The sequence below is a fragment of the Delphinus delphis genome, chromosome 4, assembly GCF_949987515.2.
Source record: "Delphinus delphis chromosome 4, mDelDel1.2, whole genome shotgun sequence".
Taxonomy (NCBI): Eukaryota; Metazoa; Chordata; class Mammalia; order Artiodactyla; family Delphinidae; genus Delphinus; species Delphinus delphis.
The window spans coordinates 97,205,489-97,220,630 of NC_082686.1; the positions used below are offsets into that span (position 1 = coordinate 97,205,489).

Sequence of the window (15,142 nt, forward strand, 5' to 3'; positions counted from 1 at the left end):
CATGACCGAAAAAAATAATTGAAATTTTACTAATCATATATTTTGGTTCTTCATTTTAAGTTTGAATGATGCAATCATTATGGGTCCTATGGGTGTATGAAACCATTTTCATACATGCTTAATTGTGTTTTTAGCTGGTAACGTTTAAAATTAGGACAAATGTGAGAAGTGAGATTCAAAATATATATTCTATGGCTTGTAGAAAATGAAAACCAATAGCTTGACCATGAGTCTATTTTTATGGGTGGCATTTTTTAGGAAATATCCCCAACTCATCCATATACTTGCAGAATTAGGAAAGGAAAGTAGAAAAAAAATCTCTTATAGGAACGACTAGGGAGAAAGAGTGGCAAAAGCCAAATTGGGGGAGAAAATGAAACTGAGGCCAAATCATTTTATCCTTAAACCTATACAAAGTCCATTATAAATAATTACGAGCTTAAAAATTAAGTAGCTGACTGAACATTTTAACATGCTCTTTGGGACTTTTTATCATGTGTTCTCCTATAACCATTTCGATGTTAAAATGTCCTAACAAATCAATATAAGGTGTCTGGTCTACGGACTATTCTTTTTTATTACACAACAGGGAGCCAACTGGCATTTTGTCATTTAAGCAAGTCATTGTTTTCATTCCAGAATAACAATTTGTTTAATTTGATTGTTCCTAAGCAGATCCTGGAACTAACTTACTTTTATGAATCACCTTAAATATGTTGCCATTTGATGTATATTGATTTATAATCATTGGTTCATATTTTCTTCTTTATTTCTTATCTTTTTCTTGGGGATATTTTGAATAGAAAAGGCAAATAGGAGAACGAGTTACACAGGAAAGTATGTTTTCAACCATTCCAATAAAAATTCCCAGGGGATTTGCAATGAATTAGAAGCTTGAATTAACATTTGCCCTTTAGCATTCTGAGTGATGACCCCCCCCCCACCCCGCATCAGTGTCTCTTCAATCAATTACAGCTAAAGCACAGAACACACTTACGGAGATGATAGCGGTTTCCATGGTAGCCCAGCAGACAGGTACATCTCCCTGTGATGGAGTGACACTCCTCATTCTCAGCTGAACACTGACACACCTGTTTACAGTCCTTCCCGTTTGTTCCTGGTGGACAAACGAAGAGAAAGAGGAAATGTAAACCCAATGAATTAAATTTGTCTGTGTAAATATAGCTCTAAAAGTGAAAGCAGGGAAAAATTTATTAAATAAGACCATTGCCTACAGAAGTGTGCTGCCCTTTGGGATTTAGGTTTCATTAAATTTACTTGGGGATTACTTCACTCTTTGATTTTGTTTTGTTCAGTCAATTTGTGACCGACTGTCAAGGGCCGGCTGCAATTTTCTTGTCACTGAAGAAAATCATAGGGTGATGTCAGGTAAAATCAACTAAAATAATAGTATAATTCATGAGGGACCACATATCTGGATAAAGATTTTTTTTTTTTTTTTGGTGCAACCGGTTTAAATTCTCAAGGTTGTTTCTCTCTCTGCATTAGTATGTACTGTATTTGTGTCACTTGTCAGCTACTCTGCTGGTTGTGCTGTTTCCTTTTTACAGGGCAAGCAGTGAAAGCTTTCTCTCCAACTTCTAAATAATATCATGCCATTTTGCTAGGAAAAGAGAAAGGCTTTCTGGGTATTTTTCAGCTTACAAAACAGAGTCAAGTAGACATTTTGAGTTTCATGATTGTATTTGATGAACATTCAAACAAATTCAGTAAAAAAAAAAAAAATCAGACAATTTAGGTTGTTGTAGACCTAAATTTGAATAATAATTTCTGGGTCAACCTTTTAATTTATCACCTTGGGGGTTTGTCATCGTGAAAGAACAAACCGTTTAAAAAGCCCTCACACTGGAGAAGTTATTAACTGTCTTGTTCAATGCATCCCTGTGTTTTGTTGGCTGCCCTGTGTGCCTGTGCTGTTACTTGTTTTTTAGCATCCACTATCCTTAAAAACATTTCATCTTCCAGTTTGCTTTAAGTAGAAATGACAGCAGTAACAGAAATGCTACCTTTAAGGGCCATTGGTTGCTTCCTTGGTATTAAAAACAAAGACTAATGAAACACGGGGTGATTAATCAAAAAATGCATTTTTTCTCCCTTTCTTGAGTGGGATATGTACAAATAAGAGAGTACTAGGTAGAATCTGACTCGGCATCTGAACAGCTGTTTATGTAGTCTGCTGTTGGTCTAGACATTCTTTTATCTAAGAATCACTGATTGTTCAAATATATCAGTAAAGCACTTATCCTGAACTTGCCAGGTATGCCAAAAAGCACATCTGGGTTTACTGCCTGAGAAGTTTATTAACTTCGTTTGTTAATAAGTGACTAAGCACTAAGAACTGCTTATGGCATTTCAGAGGTGACTGGGAGTTGAGGTTTGTGATATTCTTACTTCCTTCACATCGTGGTCAGTAAACGCGTAACAGCATCACCTACATTTCACTGTGACGTGATGAAAGGTGATCCCTAATGGAAGGCTCACAAACAATCAGAAAAATCAAAATGTTTCATTAAAGCCTTCTGATAACTTCAGAAACCAAGAGCTGTGGTTATTACAAATTCTTCCCATCGCTGGGAAGACCTGTTTTTGTCATGGGGTTACCTGAGTATAAATCTTGATATGGCCACAGTAAACATGGCCACAAAACCCTGTGCTCTGAGGAGAATAATAACATTAGAGGAGTCAAAGTGGCCGTGCTGAACACAGTAGGGTTTGTATAATAAGTTCCAGTATCCCCATCTATTGATACTTAGCCATTTCCCATCTTGAGTTATGGGGCCCACTGGCATAGGGCTTTGAGGGAAGCGGTATTCTGACTGGTCTGCTTTGAGAGACAGGGAGCCGTCCTGAATACCGTGCTGGTCTGCAAGATCCACTGAAGGTTGTGTGGTCCAGAGGAAATGGTGGGAACTTTGGGTTGCGGGGCTCAGCACGGCTATGGACCTTATCTCTGGCTTTAAACAGTTATTTAAGCTCTAAGACCTTTCTTCTGTAAAATGGGATTAATAAAATCTATCTCACAGATTGTTATCAGGAGGAACCTAGTAGACATAGTAACGTAAAGGAATCTCATAATACTTCAGTAAAATGTGTTTCCTTTCCATTGAAGCCCTTGCATTTAAAATCAGGATCAACTATTCAACAAAGATGCTATACCTGGGCAAAAACCATAGACACGTTCAGAATAATATGGGGAAAATACATAATATGTAAAGACCAATGCTTTTCTAAAAAAACATTGAAATCACCTGGCTTGATGTTTCTGAAACACACATAAACAAAATTTAACCACTTTCTCATTAATTGTTAGTGTTTTGAGGCTTCACAGAAATGTTCGCAAATGTTAATCACTTCTCCATCCCAAGAAGAGCTCAGACAAATCCTTAGCTTTGATTCTTGAACTCCAGTGGAATCAAAATTGCAGAAGACATAAATAATTACTCAGGAAGACTAATCTCTTGAAGTTCTCAAAGTCTGTTCTTCAATGGATGTTTAAGTGTCTTTGAAGGAATTTACAATTTATATTGAAAAGCAATAAAGTGCAAATGGAAATAAAAGCAAGTCAAAGCATTCTGGATGTTATTAAAGAGAATTCTTGAGAAATACTGTAGCATTTCTTAGATTATATGTGCATCATGAAAAACATCCATCAATTGTCATCTGGCTAAATAATCATGACTTTGACTAAGACTTCAGAGGAAATCAAAGTTAATGCACAGCCTGCTTCCTGTCCTCTGAAAGAGGAGGTGGTGTGTTGGTTTGTTGCCTCATGATCCCAGATGGACTGCATTATGGGGCATGCTTTCAATCTATATTACAAAATTTGCAGAATTCTAGAATGTTCTCAGTCAGCCAAAAAATATTTCCTGGATACCTGCTATGTGCTAGGTTCACAACAGTGGGCAAAATCAAGCATGGCGCATGTACCCATCAAGCTTGCAATAGTAGAAAGATGAATACAACAAAATTATCATTCAAATAAGTGCCTAATTAAAAAATGTTATAAGGGGTTAGTGTGTATGAGACAGAATAACATCAGGGACCCTAATTTAGATTGGCAGGCAGGGGATGGGGTGTGTTTAGTTCCAAATGTTCTTTTTGAGGAGATCACCACTTAACAGATTGGAAACACTAGAGAGAATATAATGAGTGGGAAGGGGAAGGGGAAGAAAAAAAGAGTAGGGAGGACAAAAAATTTCCAGAGGGAAAGACCCAGGTACATATGAGTTACCGATACAATTCCCAAACAGTGTGCTGGCAATGGTATGTATGTATGTATGTTAGACAAGGTAAGGCTTGCATTATTATAAATGTTTCTGTATTAGTTTCCTAAGCTGTAACAAACTGTCACCAATTTAGTGGCTTTAAAAAACATAAATTTATTACCTCACAGTTCTGCAGGTTAGAAATCAGGTGTTGACAGGGCTGTGTTCTTTCAGGACACTTGAGGAGAGGATGGACTTCTTTGTCTCTTCTAGCTCCTAGGACTCACCTACATTCCTTGGCTTTTGGCCACTTTCTCAATCTTCTAAGCCAGCAGTTTAGCTGCTTCTTTCTACTCTGACTGTTTCCCTCTTATAAGAACTTTTTGATTACATTAGGCCTACCAGGTAATCCAAAAAAATCTCTCCATCTCAAAATCGTTAACTTCTGCAAAGTCCCATTTGCCATGTAAGATTACCTATTAACAGACTGCAGAAATTAGAACATCTTTGAGGGTCTATTATTCAACTTATCACAATCTCTGTATTTCTAAATATTTAAAGTAGCTTCTGACTTACCTTAGAGACCATGTTATTAAATAGAGCTATGTTATTAACAATAGCTTGATGCACAAGTCTTTATAGAAATAAATACAAATATAATTATTTTTAAAACCATGTAATATAAAAAATATATGGGCTGTCCAGTTTTCCCAGCACCACTTATTGAAGAGTCTGTCTTTTCTCCACTGTATATTCTTGCCTCCTTTACCAAAGATAAGGTGACCATATGTGCGTGGGTTTATCTCTGGGCTTTCTATCTTGTTCCATTGATCTATATTTCTGTTTTTGTACCAGTACCATACTGTCTTTTTTTGTGTTGCAGTACATGGTCCTCTCACTGTTGCGGCCTCTCCCGCTGCGGAGCACAGGCTCTGGACACGCAGGCCCAGTGGCCATGGATCATGGGCCCAGCCACTCCGCGGCATGTGGGATCTTCCCAGACCGGGGCACGAACCCGTGTCCCCTGCATCGGCAGGCGGACTCTCAACCACTGCACCACAAGGGAAGTCCCATACTGTCTTGATTACTGTAGCTCTGTAGTATAGTCTGAAGTCAGGGTGCCTGATTCCTCCAGCTCCGTTTTTCTTTCTCAAGATTGCTTTGGCTATTCGGGGTCCTTTGTGTTTCCATACAAATTGTGAAATTTTTTGTTCTAGTTCTGTGAAAAATGCCGTTGGTAGTTTGATAGGGATTGCATTGAATCAGCCTCATAGCACAGGGAGATCAGCTCAGTGCTTTGTGGCCATCTAGAGGGGTGGGATAGGGAGGATGGGAAGGAGAGGCAAGAGGGAGGAGATATGGGGATATATGTATGCCCATTGAAAAGCAATGATACTCCAATAAAAATGTTTAAAAAAAATAAATTAGCATCAAAAAAAAATATATATATATGGGCACTTCCCTGGTGGCACAGAGGTTAAGAATCCACCTGCCAATGCAGGGCACACTGGTTCGAGCCTTGGTCCAGGAAGATCCCACATGCCGCGGAGCAACTAAGCCCGTGCACCACAACTGCTGAGCCTGTGCTCTAGAGCCTGCTAGCCACAACTACTGAGCCCATGTGCCACAATTACTGAAGCCCGTGCACCTAGAGCCCGTGCTTCGCAACAAGAGAAGCCACCACAGTGAGAAGCCTGTGCACTGCAACGAAGAGTAGCCCCCACTCAATGCAACAAGAGAAAGCTCATGTGCAGCAACAAAGACTCAACGCAGCCAAAAATAAATAAATAAATAAACCTATATGTCATAAAATAACCTTAAAAAATATATGGAAAACTATCATCAATTATTAATTAATTAAAAAAATTTTTTCCTTAATGGAACCAAAGGACAGGTTTTAATAAATGTCACTTTGAGAATGACTTGGGACTCTTGAGGGAAGGTCAGAACCCAGCAAGAACTTGGGAAGCAGCCTGAGTGCCCAGATACACCTACAGTAAGACTCAGGAGGAAGAGACTTCTCAAGGGCTAAAACTGACAGAAGACTAAATGCAGATTGCAGTGGAAGTTTCTATATCTGCAGGTTAGAAGATATAGAACTTGTTCTTCTATATAAAACTTGTTCTTAGTGCTCAATGTAATAACATTATTTTTTCTGTTTTAAGAAAACAACTTCAAGGGCTCCCCCTGACTATAGAACAGTGTTTGCTTTTATATATAAGGTCTCCTTTAAGCAGATGTTACTGTGCACGTAGCAAGATAAGCAAACATTAAGCCACTTGCCCAAATGGCAAGGCTACTAAGGAAAAATCAGGAACAAAACCAAGATAGCCTTAGGATGAGCTCTGAGCTTTTTTCCAGTCTCTTGGGGATTCTTCTTAGGAGGTGAGAGGGTGCTAATTTTATATAACATTGAAGAGATTACAAAGTTGGACAAGAGGCCAAGTTGTGGTTTGACTTAGTAGGAAGGAAAATCAGCCTGGAGAGTTTTATATTGACATTTTCTTGTTCACCTTGTTTACTAGTTAGCCACCCAGTTCCCTGGAAGAACTGGTCAAACCAGTTTGAAGTAATAGAGTTGATGCCTCTTTCAAGTTGAAATCATGGCTTCTCTGTAGCTTCTCTGTAGATTTAAATTGTTTCTCCATATTGAAGCTAGATTTTACCCTTTGAATTAACCAGTGAATGTACTCCAAAATAAGATGGAACTGATAGTTCCTATTTTTGGATTTAGGTAGAACTTACATCACTTTGACCATGAAGATATGACTTGAATAGAGATGAATACCCAAAAGATTTTGGAAGGGTAAATATTGTATTTTTGATTTGTTTGCTTCTTGGGCATTTGAATGATTTTTATTAAAAACTGAGGAGTCAGCTTTGCTAAATTCAAGATGAGACAAATCAGTTAGAGACAAGTTGGTTAACTCTGAAAACCTCATAAACACTGCCTCTCACCTAGCTTTACTATAGGGTAAACTTTCTAATAGTACTTTTTGCTTCTAAGAAATAACAATTATCTTCTTCAAAGTGACTTGTGAGAGGTCATTCCTATCTTTACTTTTCCCACTAAAATGTAAAGATAGATGAGATCTCAACTAGAGAAGGTAATGAATTTGTCTTTGTTTAATTGTCTTGTCTACTGTCTTATGTAATTATTTTACCTGGGCGATATATCTGGCTGGCAAACATTTTCTGAGCTAGCACACAGAATTCAAACCATACACATAAGAAAATGCCATGAATTGACTTTTTGTTTGGAAATTCATGACTGTGTTAGCATTCGACATGGCTTAGAGTAACTTCTCATGGGAAGACCCTGTCCGGCCTAGTAAGAAGATACATGGTGCAGTCCCAAGATCACTGTGATGGTTAGAAACTCCAAGGCCTCCTATATCAGCACAGAGTCCCTGACAGCTAAGCATAAGCAGAAAAGTGTTTTGGACTGTCAAAACAAGTACCCACCATCTCACCAGATTTTTTTTTTTTTTTAACCTATAGCTTTCGTGATGGGCAGAGAGGTGTATTCAAATTTCATCTAATACTTTGCTTCTCACACATTGGGATTGACCTTAGGTGTTTTGTGACAGCATATTTTGCTCAAGTCTTTATCAAAGGCCCGGTGATAGATCAGCTGTCATCCACCCGTTTCTCAGAATGTCTTTGTATTAAACTAATGGTCCAGCAGAGCAGCCAGCCTGACAGGCAGGTTATTTATTCGCAATCTGGTAAAAGAACTGACAACTTCATTGTTTTAATTGTTCATTTTTCATGGGTTGATGCATTAGCTCACTCGGATCTTTGTGCCTCAGTCAGAGAATAAATATATGGGAGTGAGGGCATCAGAATGACTGGGTCCATCTTAAAGTTCAAGAAGCTGCAGAGAGCCGGCTGTGATGCCAGCATCCTACAAGCATTTGGGGATTTTTTTTGTCTTATCTCTGCTCTGCATCTCTTTCCTCTCTTTCAGGAAGACCTATGATGTCAGCTACTGATCTGATTGTTTTTGGAAACAATGTTCCTGGTTCTCACAGCCTATTAAGGAGAAAGACTGGAGTGGGCCTAGAGTCTCCGTGTCTCGGTCAGGGTGGGGACCTGCCAGACAGGGGCCCAGAGACCTCAGATATCAAGATATCATCGAGAGCAGATATAGCTCAGTCAAAGCCTGTCAGAATCACCAGCAAGTTATTTTGCTAAATACACATGGCCTGGCCTTAGCTTGGGAGGTTTAAGTGACTCTTTGGTAGGGACTGAATACATATATTTTTAAAATCCTATGATAAACTCCTGGTTGAGAGCCACTGACCTAGAGTATAGACCAACACCCTCAATTTACAGACAAGATATCCAACAGATTGGATCACTTGCCCAAGGTCATGACTAATTAGTAGCAGAGCTAAAACTAGAACTAAGGGGTCCTGACCCTTTGATCAATGACCTCTTCATTCTCCACATCAGACACCATTCTCTAGGAGCTACTGATATACTTTGAAGAGGTTCTCCCAAGACCTTCTGCATGTGCTTAGGTGTCAGGCACAATATGGAGGTGACCACGTGCACTCAAGACTCATCTCAAATGCTGGCCCTCAGAGAGCAGAGTAGAAGACATCTCCACAGTCTAGTTATAAACATGAAAGGGGCTCCTGTTAAGCAATTGGTACCCAACTCATATTATTACTTTGCTGTTTTTCCTTCATATTAAAATTGAGAGCACCTGTAGGGAAGAGGCAATGTTTTATTATTTTTAATATGCCTGACGCCTCCCATAGAACCTAGAACACAGAAGTTGCTCAATAAATACTTGGTGAAGAAAAGAAAACAAGAAGGAAGGAATGCTTCTCTACTCCAATACGCATAACTGTGCAAGGCTGATCCTATACAAAAACAGAACACTGGCTCCCTGCATGGCATGCTTATTATACATTCATTTGCTTATTAAACATTTATTCAACATTTACATTATTCACAAGGTCCTGTGCTTGGCGCTGATGATATAAAATAAATAAGGCTAGTATTGTTTTTGAGAATCCAAGAGACTGATTCAGGAAGATGTGAAAAATTGATACAGAACATTCTGACAAGTGCTGTGAATAGAGACACATAAAAAAGGCTAAGGTGGGGCTTCCGTGGTGGCGCAGTGGTTGAGAGTCCGCCTGCCTATGCGGGGGACACGGGTTTGTGCCCCGGTCAGGGAAGATCCCACATGCCGCGGAGCGGCTGGGCCTGTGAGCCATGGCCGCTGAGCCTGCGCGTCTGGAGCCTGTGCTCCGCAACGGGAGAGGCCACAGCAGTGAGAGGCCCGCATACCGCAAAAAAAAAAAAAAAAAAAAAAAAAAAAAAAAAAAGGCTAAGGAATCTAAAAGAAAAGAATAGTTAATCCTATCAGGAGGGAATCAGGGTGTCTTCAGAAAGGTAGCATTAGAACTGGGTCTAGAAGAGTAGAAATTCATCAGTCAAAAGGAAGAGAATGAATGAGTAAAGTCTTTTATTGAAAGTGAGAGACACATTTTCTTCATGGCTAGAGGACAGGGTTTAGGAACAAGAATGATGTTGAAGAGTTGTGCTGGTCCTTAAAAGTGAACCATTTTTAATATCACACTGAAGCTTTAATCTGGTGCTTGCAGGCTGCCATAAAAACATCATGGTCAGACTGACGACAGTGTGCCTATTGGATTGGAGGTTGGGAGTCCAGTTGGGGGCCATTGCAGGCATCTTAGTCAGAGACAAGAACCTGAACTGGAGATCTGGAAAAGGATGGAGATAAAAGGTTGTACCAAGAGATTTTCCTTGAGGTGGAATGGATAGGACCAGATGACAGATTGTATAAAATATCAGAGGGAATACTCTCTTGGTCCCTAAATATTTCTTCCATTGTTTGTCGTTGTTTGTTTGCTTGTTTTTGCCATATGGCATCTCTCTTCCAAAATGGCCTAATATGCTCATATTCCAGTTGCAAATGGGCTAGAAACTATTAAGATATTGACTGCAGAAGGTCATAGCAACTAAGCAAATCTGAATCAGTATGCAGCCATTCTTACGTCTTTGATAACAGACCTTTTCAGTTTACCTTGGCAATTAAAGCACTGGTTGGAGAGGGCAGGCAGACAGGGCAGGGACACTGTAAGAGCTACAGAGTGTGGATAATCCAGCAGCTCAGGACTGGAAAACAGTATGTGGATCAGAAAAGGGAAATGAGCCTAAGACAATGGGGCTGGGATAGGTCCCGAAAGCAAGTTCCTCCTGGCTCATTTCTTTTAGGCTTGTTTTCTGAATATACGCTCACATACAGCACAGTCCTTAAGGAAATGTGCGGAGTGTTTCAGTGTTGAAGTCAAGTGGCAATGTTCCTTTTTGCAATGGATACCTTATGTGCCAGGCTCAGCATGGTATCTCACTAGGGCACTCATGATGGCTGCTGCCCCTTTTGTGGAACCCGGTGGTTGCCATCCTCCAGATGTGTGGACAGTACTAATAACTATCTAGTAACAACATTTCCTCTTCATCAGTGTCCCAGATAAAAGCCAAACGATATGTAACAATTCTAGAACTTTAACATTTCAGTTTAAAACTGATGGATTATATTAATATCTCCAGAAGAAATATATCCATTCTGAAAACCAAGGGCTAATTTATTCATGCCTATTTTTCAATCTTCTTTTATGTTTTATTCAGCTACTAAAAGGTGAAAATAAGTAGCATGGTTAAAACTGTGGTTAGGAGACTTTTGACCTCCAGCAGATGTTCAGAATGTAAGAATTCAAGCAGAGAGAGGACAAAAGTTTGCAGAAATAAGAGAAGGTAAGAATGACCAGAGAGCAAGTTATGGGGAATGAATGACTTGGAGAACTGAGGAAAGGCTCATGATTAGGGGGCTGACATTTTCTGAGTACCTACTGTGTGCCAGGTCTGTTCTAAGCCCAGATCTGTTCTAAGCCCTATCCTTGTATTATCTCATTTGATAACCAAAACAACACTGTAAGGGAATGTCTGTTATTATTTTCATTTTACAGAAGAAACTAAGGAAACTAATGTGAAGTCGTTTGCTCAGAGCTTGCACAGCCTGAGTCAGCATTTGTGATTCAGTATCATTTTCTTAAACATGACTTTATACTTCTTCCCAGGAGTAACTACACTAACTGGGAGATAAGAACTTACCCTACTGGTTTATGGGCCCTTAAGAAAGGACCTGAGATCTATGTTCTCACCTCATTTCACAGAACCAGGATAGTACAGAGAGAGGAGACCTGGACTGGACATTGGGAGTTATTCATTCTTACCCATGTTACTCTGGGAAAGTCACCTCTCTGAGGGCCATATTGGTTTCTGTTATTTCCATAGCTCTATTTAGTTTTACATTTCAAATATTTTTTATTATGAAAATGATCAGTAAAACACCTACAATGATGGAAATCTGGTACATTCTAATTCAGTATTAGTTTACAATAAGTTGGCTATGCTATATTCAAAACCATAGAAACTGATAAGTAAGATTAGATCCCATAATTCTCTGCTTCTCTATGAAACAATTAGATATTAAGTTTGAGATGCTATGTCACCAATCACTGCTTTCCACAAGATCCATTGAATTTAAAGGATAGGGGTAGAAAGAAGGACACCCGTATCCAATCCACTGAGTTAGAGGATAGCACCAATCATACCAGAGGCAAGAATTCTACTTTGAGGGCTTCCCTGGTGGCCCAGTGGTTGAGAGTCCGCCTGCCGATTCAGGGGACGTGGGTTCGTGCCCCGGTCCGGGAGGATCCCACATGCCGCGGAGCGGCTGGGCCCGTGAGCCATGGCCGCTGAGCCTGCGCGTCCGGAGACTGTGCTCCACAAGGGGAGAGGCCACAACAGTGAGAGGCCCGCGTACCGCAAAAAAAAAAAAAAAAAAAAAAGAATTCTACTTTGAAATGCTAAGGGAAACTTTCAGTATTATCTGCTTAGAACTCACAGATTGGACGATGAACAATATGGTGATTAGACAAAGAGGGCAGACGAGGTATAGGAGGTGCTTATATACTAGGCAAGAAACCCTGGAATCCCAAATCCCCAAGTCTTTCTGCTTCTGCTCAACTGTGTTAATACTCCCTTCAGTGCATACCCAAGATAAGTTTATAGAATCCAGGAACAGCATAATTAATAGTAATTCTTTTATTTTTTCAGATTTGCTACCAGAAGAGAGGCAACTGCTCTTTGACCATTATCCTAGAGTGTTAATTTGTGGTATCTGTGTAAAATGAATCCTTAATGAAAATTTTCTTCATGTCAGTATTAAGGTCAATGAAAGTGAACAAATGATAGTCACATATACTAATGAAACTTCTATATTAGTGATCAGCTCAAACCCTTAGCTGGCAAATAGATGTCTTTCCTGAATATTATTCCCCCTTTATCACTATAGAAAAATAAAGCATCAGGAACAGAAACACAGGAGAAACAGTTAATGTTATTTTGCATAATACAATAAAATCAAATAACTCTAATAGAGTAAGTAGGTTCTCATCAGTTCAAATCATAAAAATCATTGCTTTTAGGCCATGGCTTGTGAAAACATATGCCTTTTCTTCATGCCGGTATTTTAAAGACAGATATAAATATTCACTCATAAACAACCACTAAGGCGTCATTCATTCAATCAGCAAATATTAATTCAGTGCTTACTATGTAGCAGGCACTGCATTTGTCTAGGAAAAACTCAAAATCGACTAGATCTCAAAGTTTTCTTTATTTCAAAGTCACCAGTTTGTGTGAATTCCTTAAGAATAAGAACAACAAGATAATTGAAAGAAACTGGCCCCTAACTTTTATGAACTGTTCATCTCGGCTTCAGCCACTTCACCTGCCAACTCTCCAAAACAAACGTCAATTCAATTAGTAATAAAATATTGCAACTCTCCACGAAGCTCTTTCCCTTTCAAATGGCAGTTTCCTTGGTCCAAAGTCAGGGACTGAAATGAACTACTTCATGTTATCACTCTTTCCTTACATATTGTCCTGAATAGGTCACAGTCTTTCTTAATAATTTGAAAGCATTTTTATTTGTGTCCTGGGAATGACTAGAAGAGCTTTTAATATTATTAAGTCTAGATCAAATCAATCCAGTCTACATAGGGCATGGGCCTGATGCTTCTTTAACCACCCCTCCTTCTTACCAATTATTCACGACTATATTGGTGGCCTTGTTAGGAAATCCTTGACATCTGTGAGCAGAGGTTCCAGATGCAGGCCACTTTCATACATTCTGCTGACAACCTTTGAACCAGGCTGCCAAGTCAAAGCTTACCATAGTCTTAAAATCCAAATGATGATTCATTGTTTGCTTGCAGAGAGACAGATTACCATTGTTAACTTGACCTTAGCCTCTAACTCCAAGTCAAAAATGCTGGAAGACATGAGCATCTTAACTAGAGCAAGACATAGATCAAATTACCTTCAACAGAGAAATGAATGGTTGGCATCTCATGAACTGTAAAGTGCAGTGGGTTTTCCATGGAAGATGAAGTTGAGACTGATGAGAAAAGATTCCATTACTTAATTGAGTTTAATAAAATATGGAGGAACAAACTTTGCCATGATTTCAAATGGTTTGATGAATAAGTAGGGTCATTCTGAGAGCTTGCTAACTGCACAGTTCTTGGGACTGAAGTTTTTCTAAGAGCATGAGTGAGACAAGAGAGGAACTATTCAGAGACATGGATAATGTTGTCTTAATTTCCTTGGGACAACCGAATCAGATTAGATTATATTGTTTTAATTGGCTTACTTGCAGAATTTAGAGCAAGATAAGGGTAGAGGAGAGGGAATGAAAAGGCTGCTATGGGGAGACAAGGGAAAATATTTGTTCCAGATAAGACAATTTTTGGTAAGTGAAGGAAGTGTAGTGAGGTTACGGGAGAGCTAAGGCCAGGCCAAACATGATCATCAAGTGAGAATTTTGCGAGCGTGTTAAATCTCATCATGTCATGAGTTAAACTGCAATTCTATGAAATGTTGGCTGAACTGAATTGAGGCAGTGTGGATCCACAACTGAGGGAAAGAAAGACTTGGAAGTTTAAATAATAACAGATCATTATTGTTTTTGGTATATGACACCAGCTCTTCTTTTTCCAGTGAGTTTTAGCTAGGTAAAAACTAAAATGTGTATATGATTTTTAAAAATACTTATAAGATCCAGTCTTCAAGTTTAGCTTAAAACCAAAATAAATGAAGATTAGATGTTGGAAAATGTCTAATATTGATGATATAATGTTGATCTTAATATTTTAGAAGGTTATAGTTCTTATTTACTTTCTGCTTCAGATCTGGGAGGAGAGAGAACTCTGTCTACCAGCCCAGAAATGTATGACAATTCAATATTACTAGTCTTGATATCTCCATAAAGTACTGATTTTTCCAAACAAAATCTTTTTGAAAATTAGTCTAGAAAAATGCACTTTTCCACACAAACAGCAAATAAGCACTTCAGAGGTTCGTCCCAAAATGCGCTGTAATTCAGCGTTTCCAACAAAAGGTGATCTATCCCAGAAACACTAGAGACATTTCTCCTTTTAATAGTTTGCCAACGTGTAAGCTCTTGTGACATCTGAAGGTTTTAAACACTGGCACAAGCTAGTTACTTAGAAACACATGAGCATTTCTTTGGGTCTCTGGAGAATGCAACTTAATAGAAAGTGACATCCACGTGCACCTGAGGATGCTAACGGTGCGTGCACGCACCTAAGGATACCAGCGAGACACATGCACACCTAAGGATACTAATGCATTCATGTATCTCTTACCGTGTGACCTCATCAACCTGCTGTCAAAAGTGCTGGTTGAAACATGAAAAGTTCAATTATTCACCCAGTTATTTTGCCTACACTAACTGGTCTGGGTTTTTTTCCTTTTGAATTAATTGAGCTGATCAGCTGTGTTCA

At 39.1% G+C, this 15,142-nt stretch overlaps 1 protein-coding gene across 1 annotated transcript in view; it reads right to left on the minus strand.

The window, feature by feature from the left end:
* Positions 1 to 15,142, minus strand: part of LOC132424436 (EGF-like and EMI domain-containing protein 1) — a 131,204-nt gene that overhangs the window by 4,900 nt on the left and 111,162 nt on the right. Inside the window, exon 12 of the mRNA XM_069540654.1 lies at positions 998 to 1,117. Coding sequence (XP_069396755.1) covers positions 998 to 1,117 — 120 coding nt within the window. The remainder of the gene's footprint in view (positions 1 to 997; positions 1,118 to 15,142) is intronic.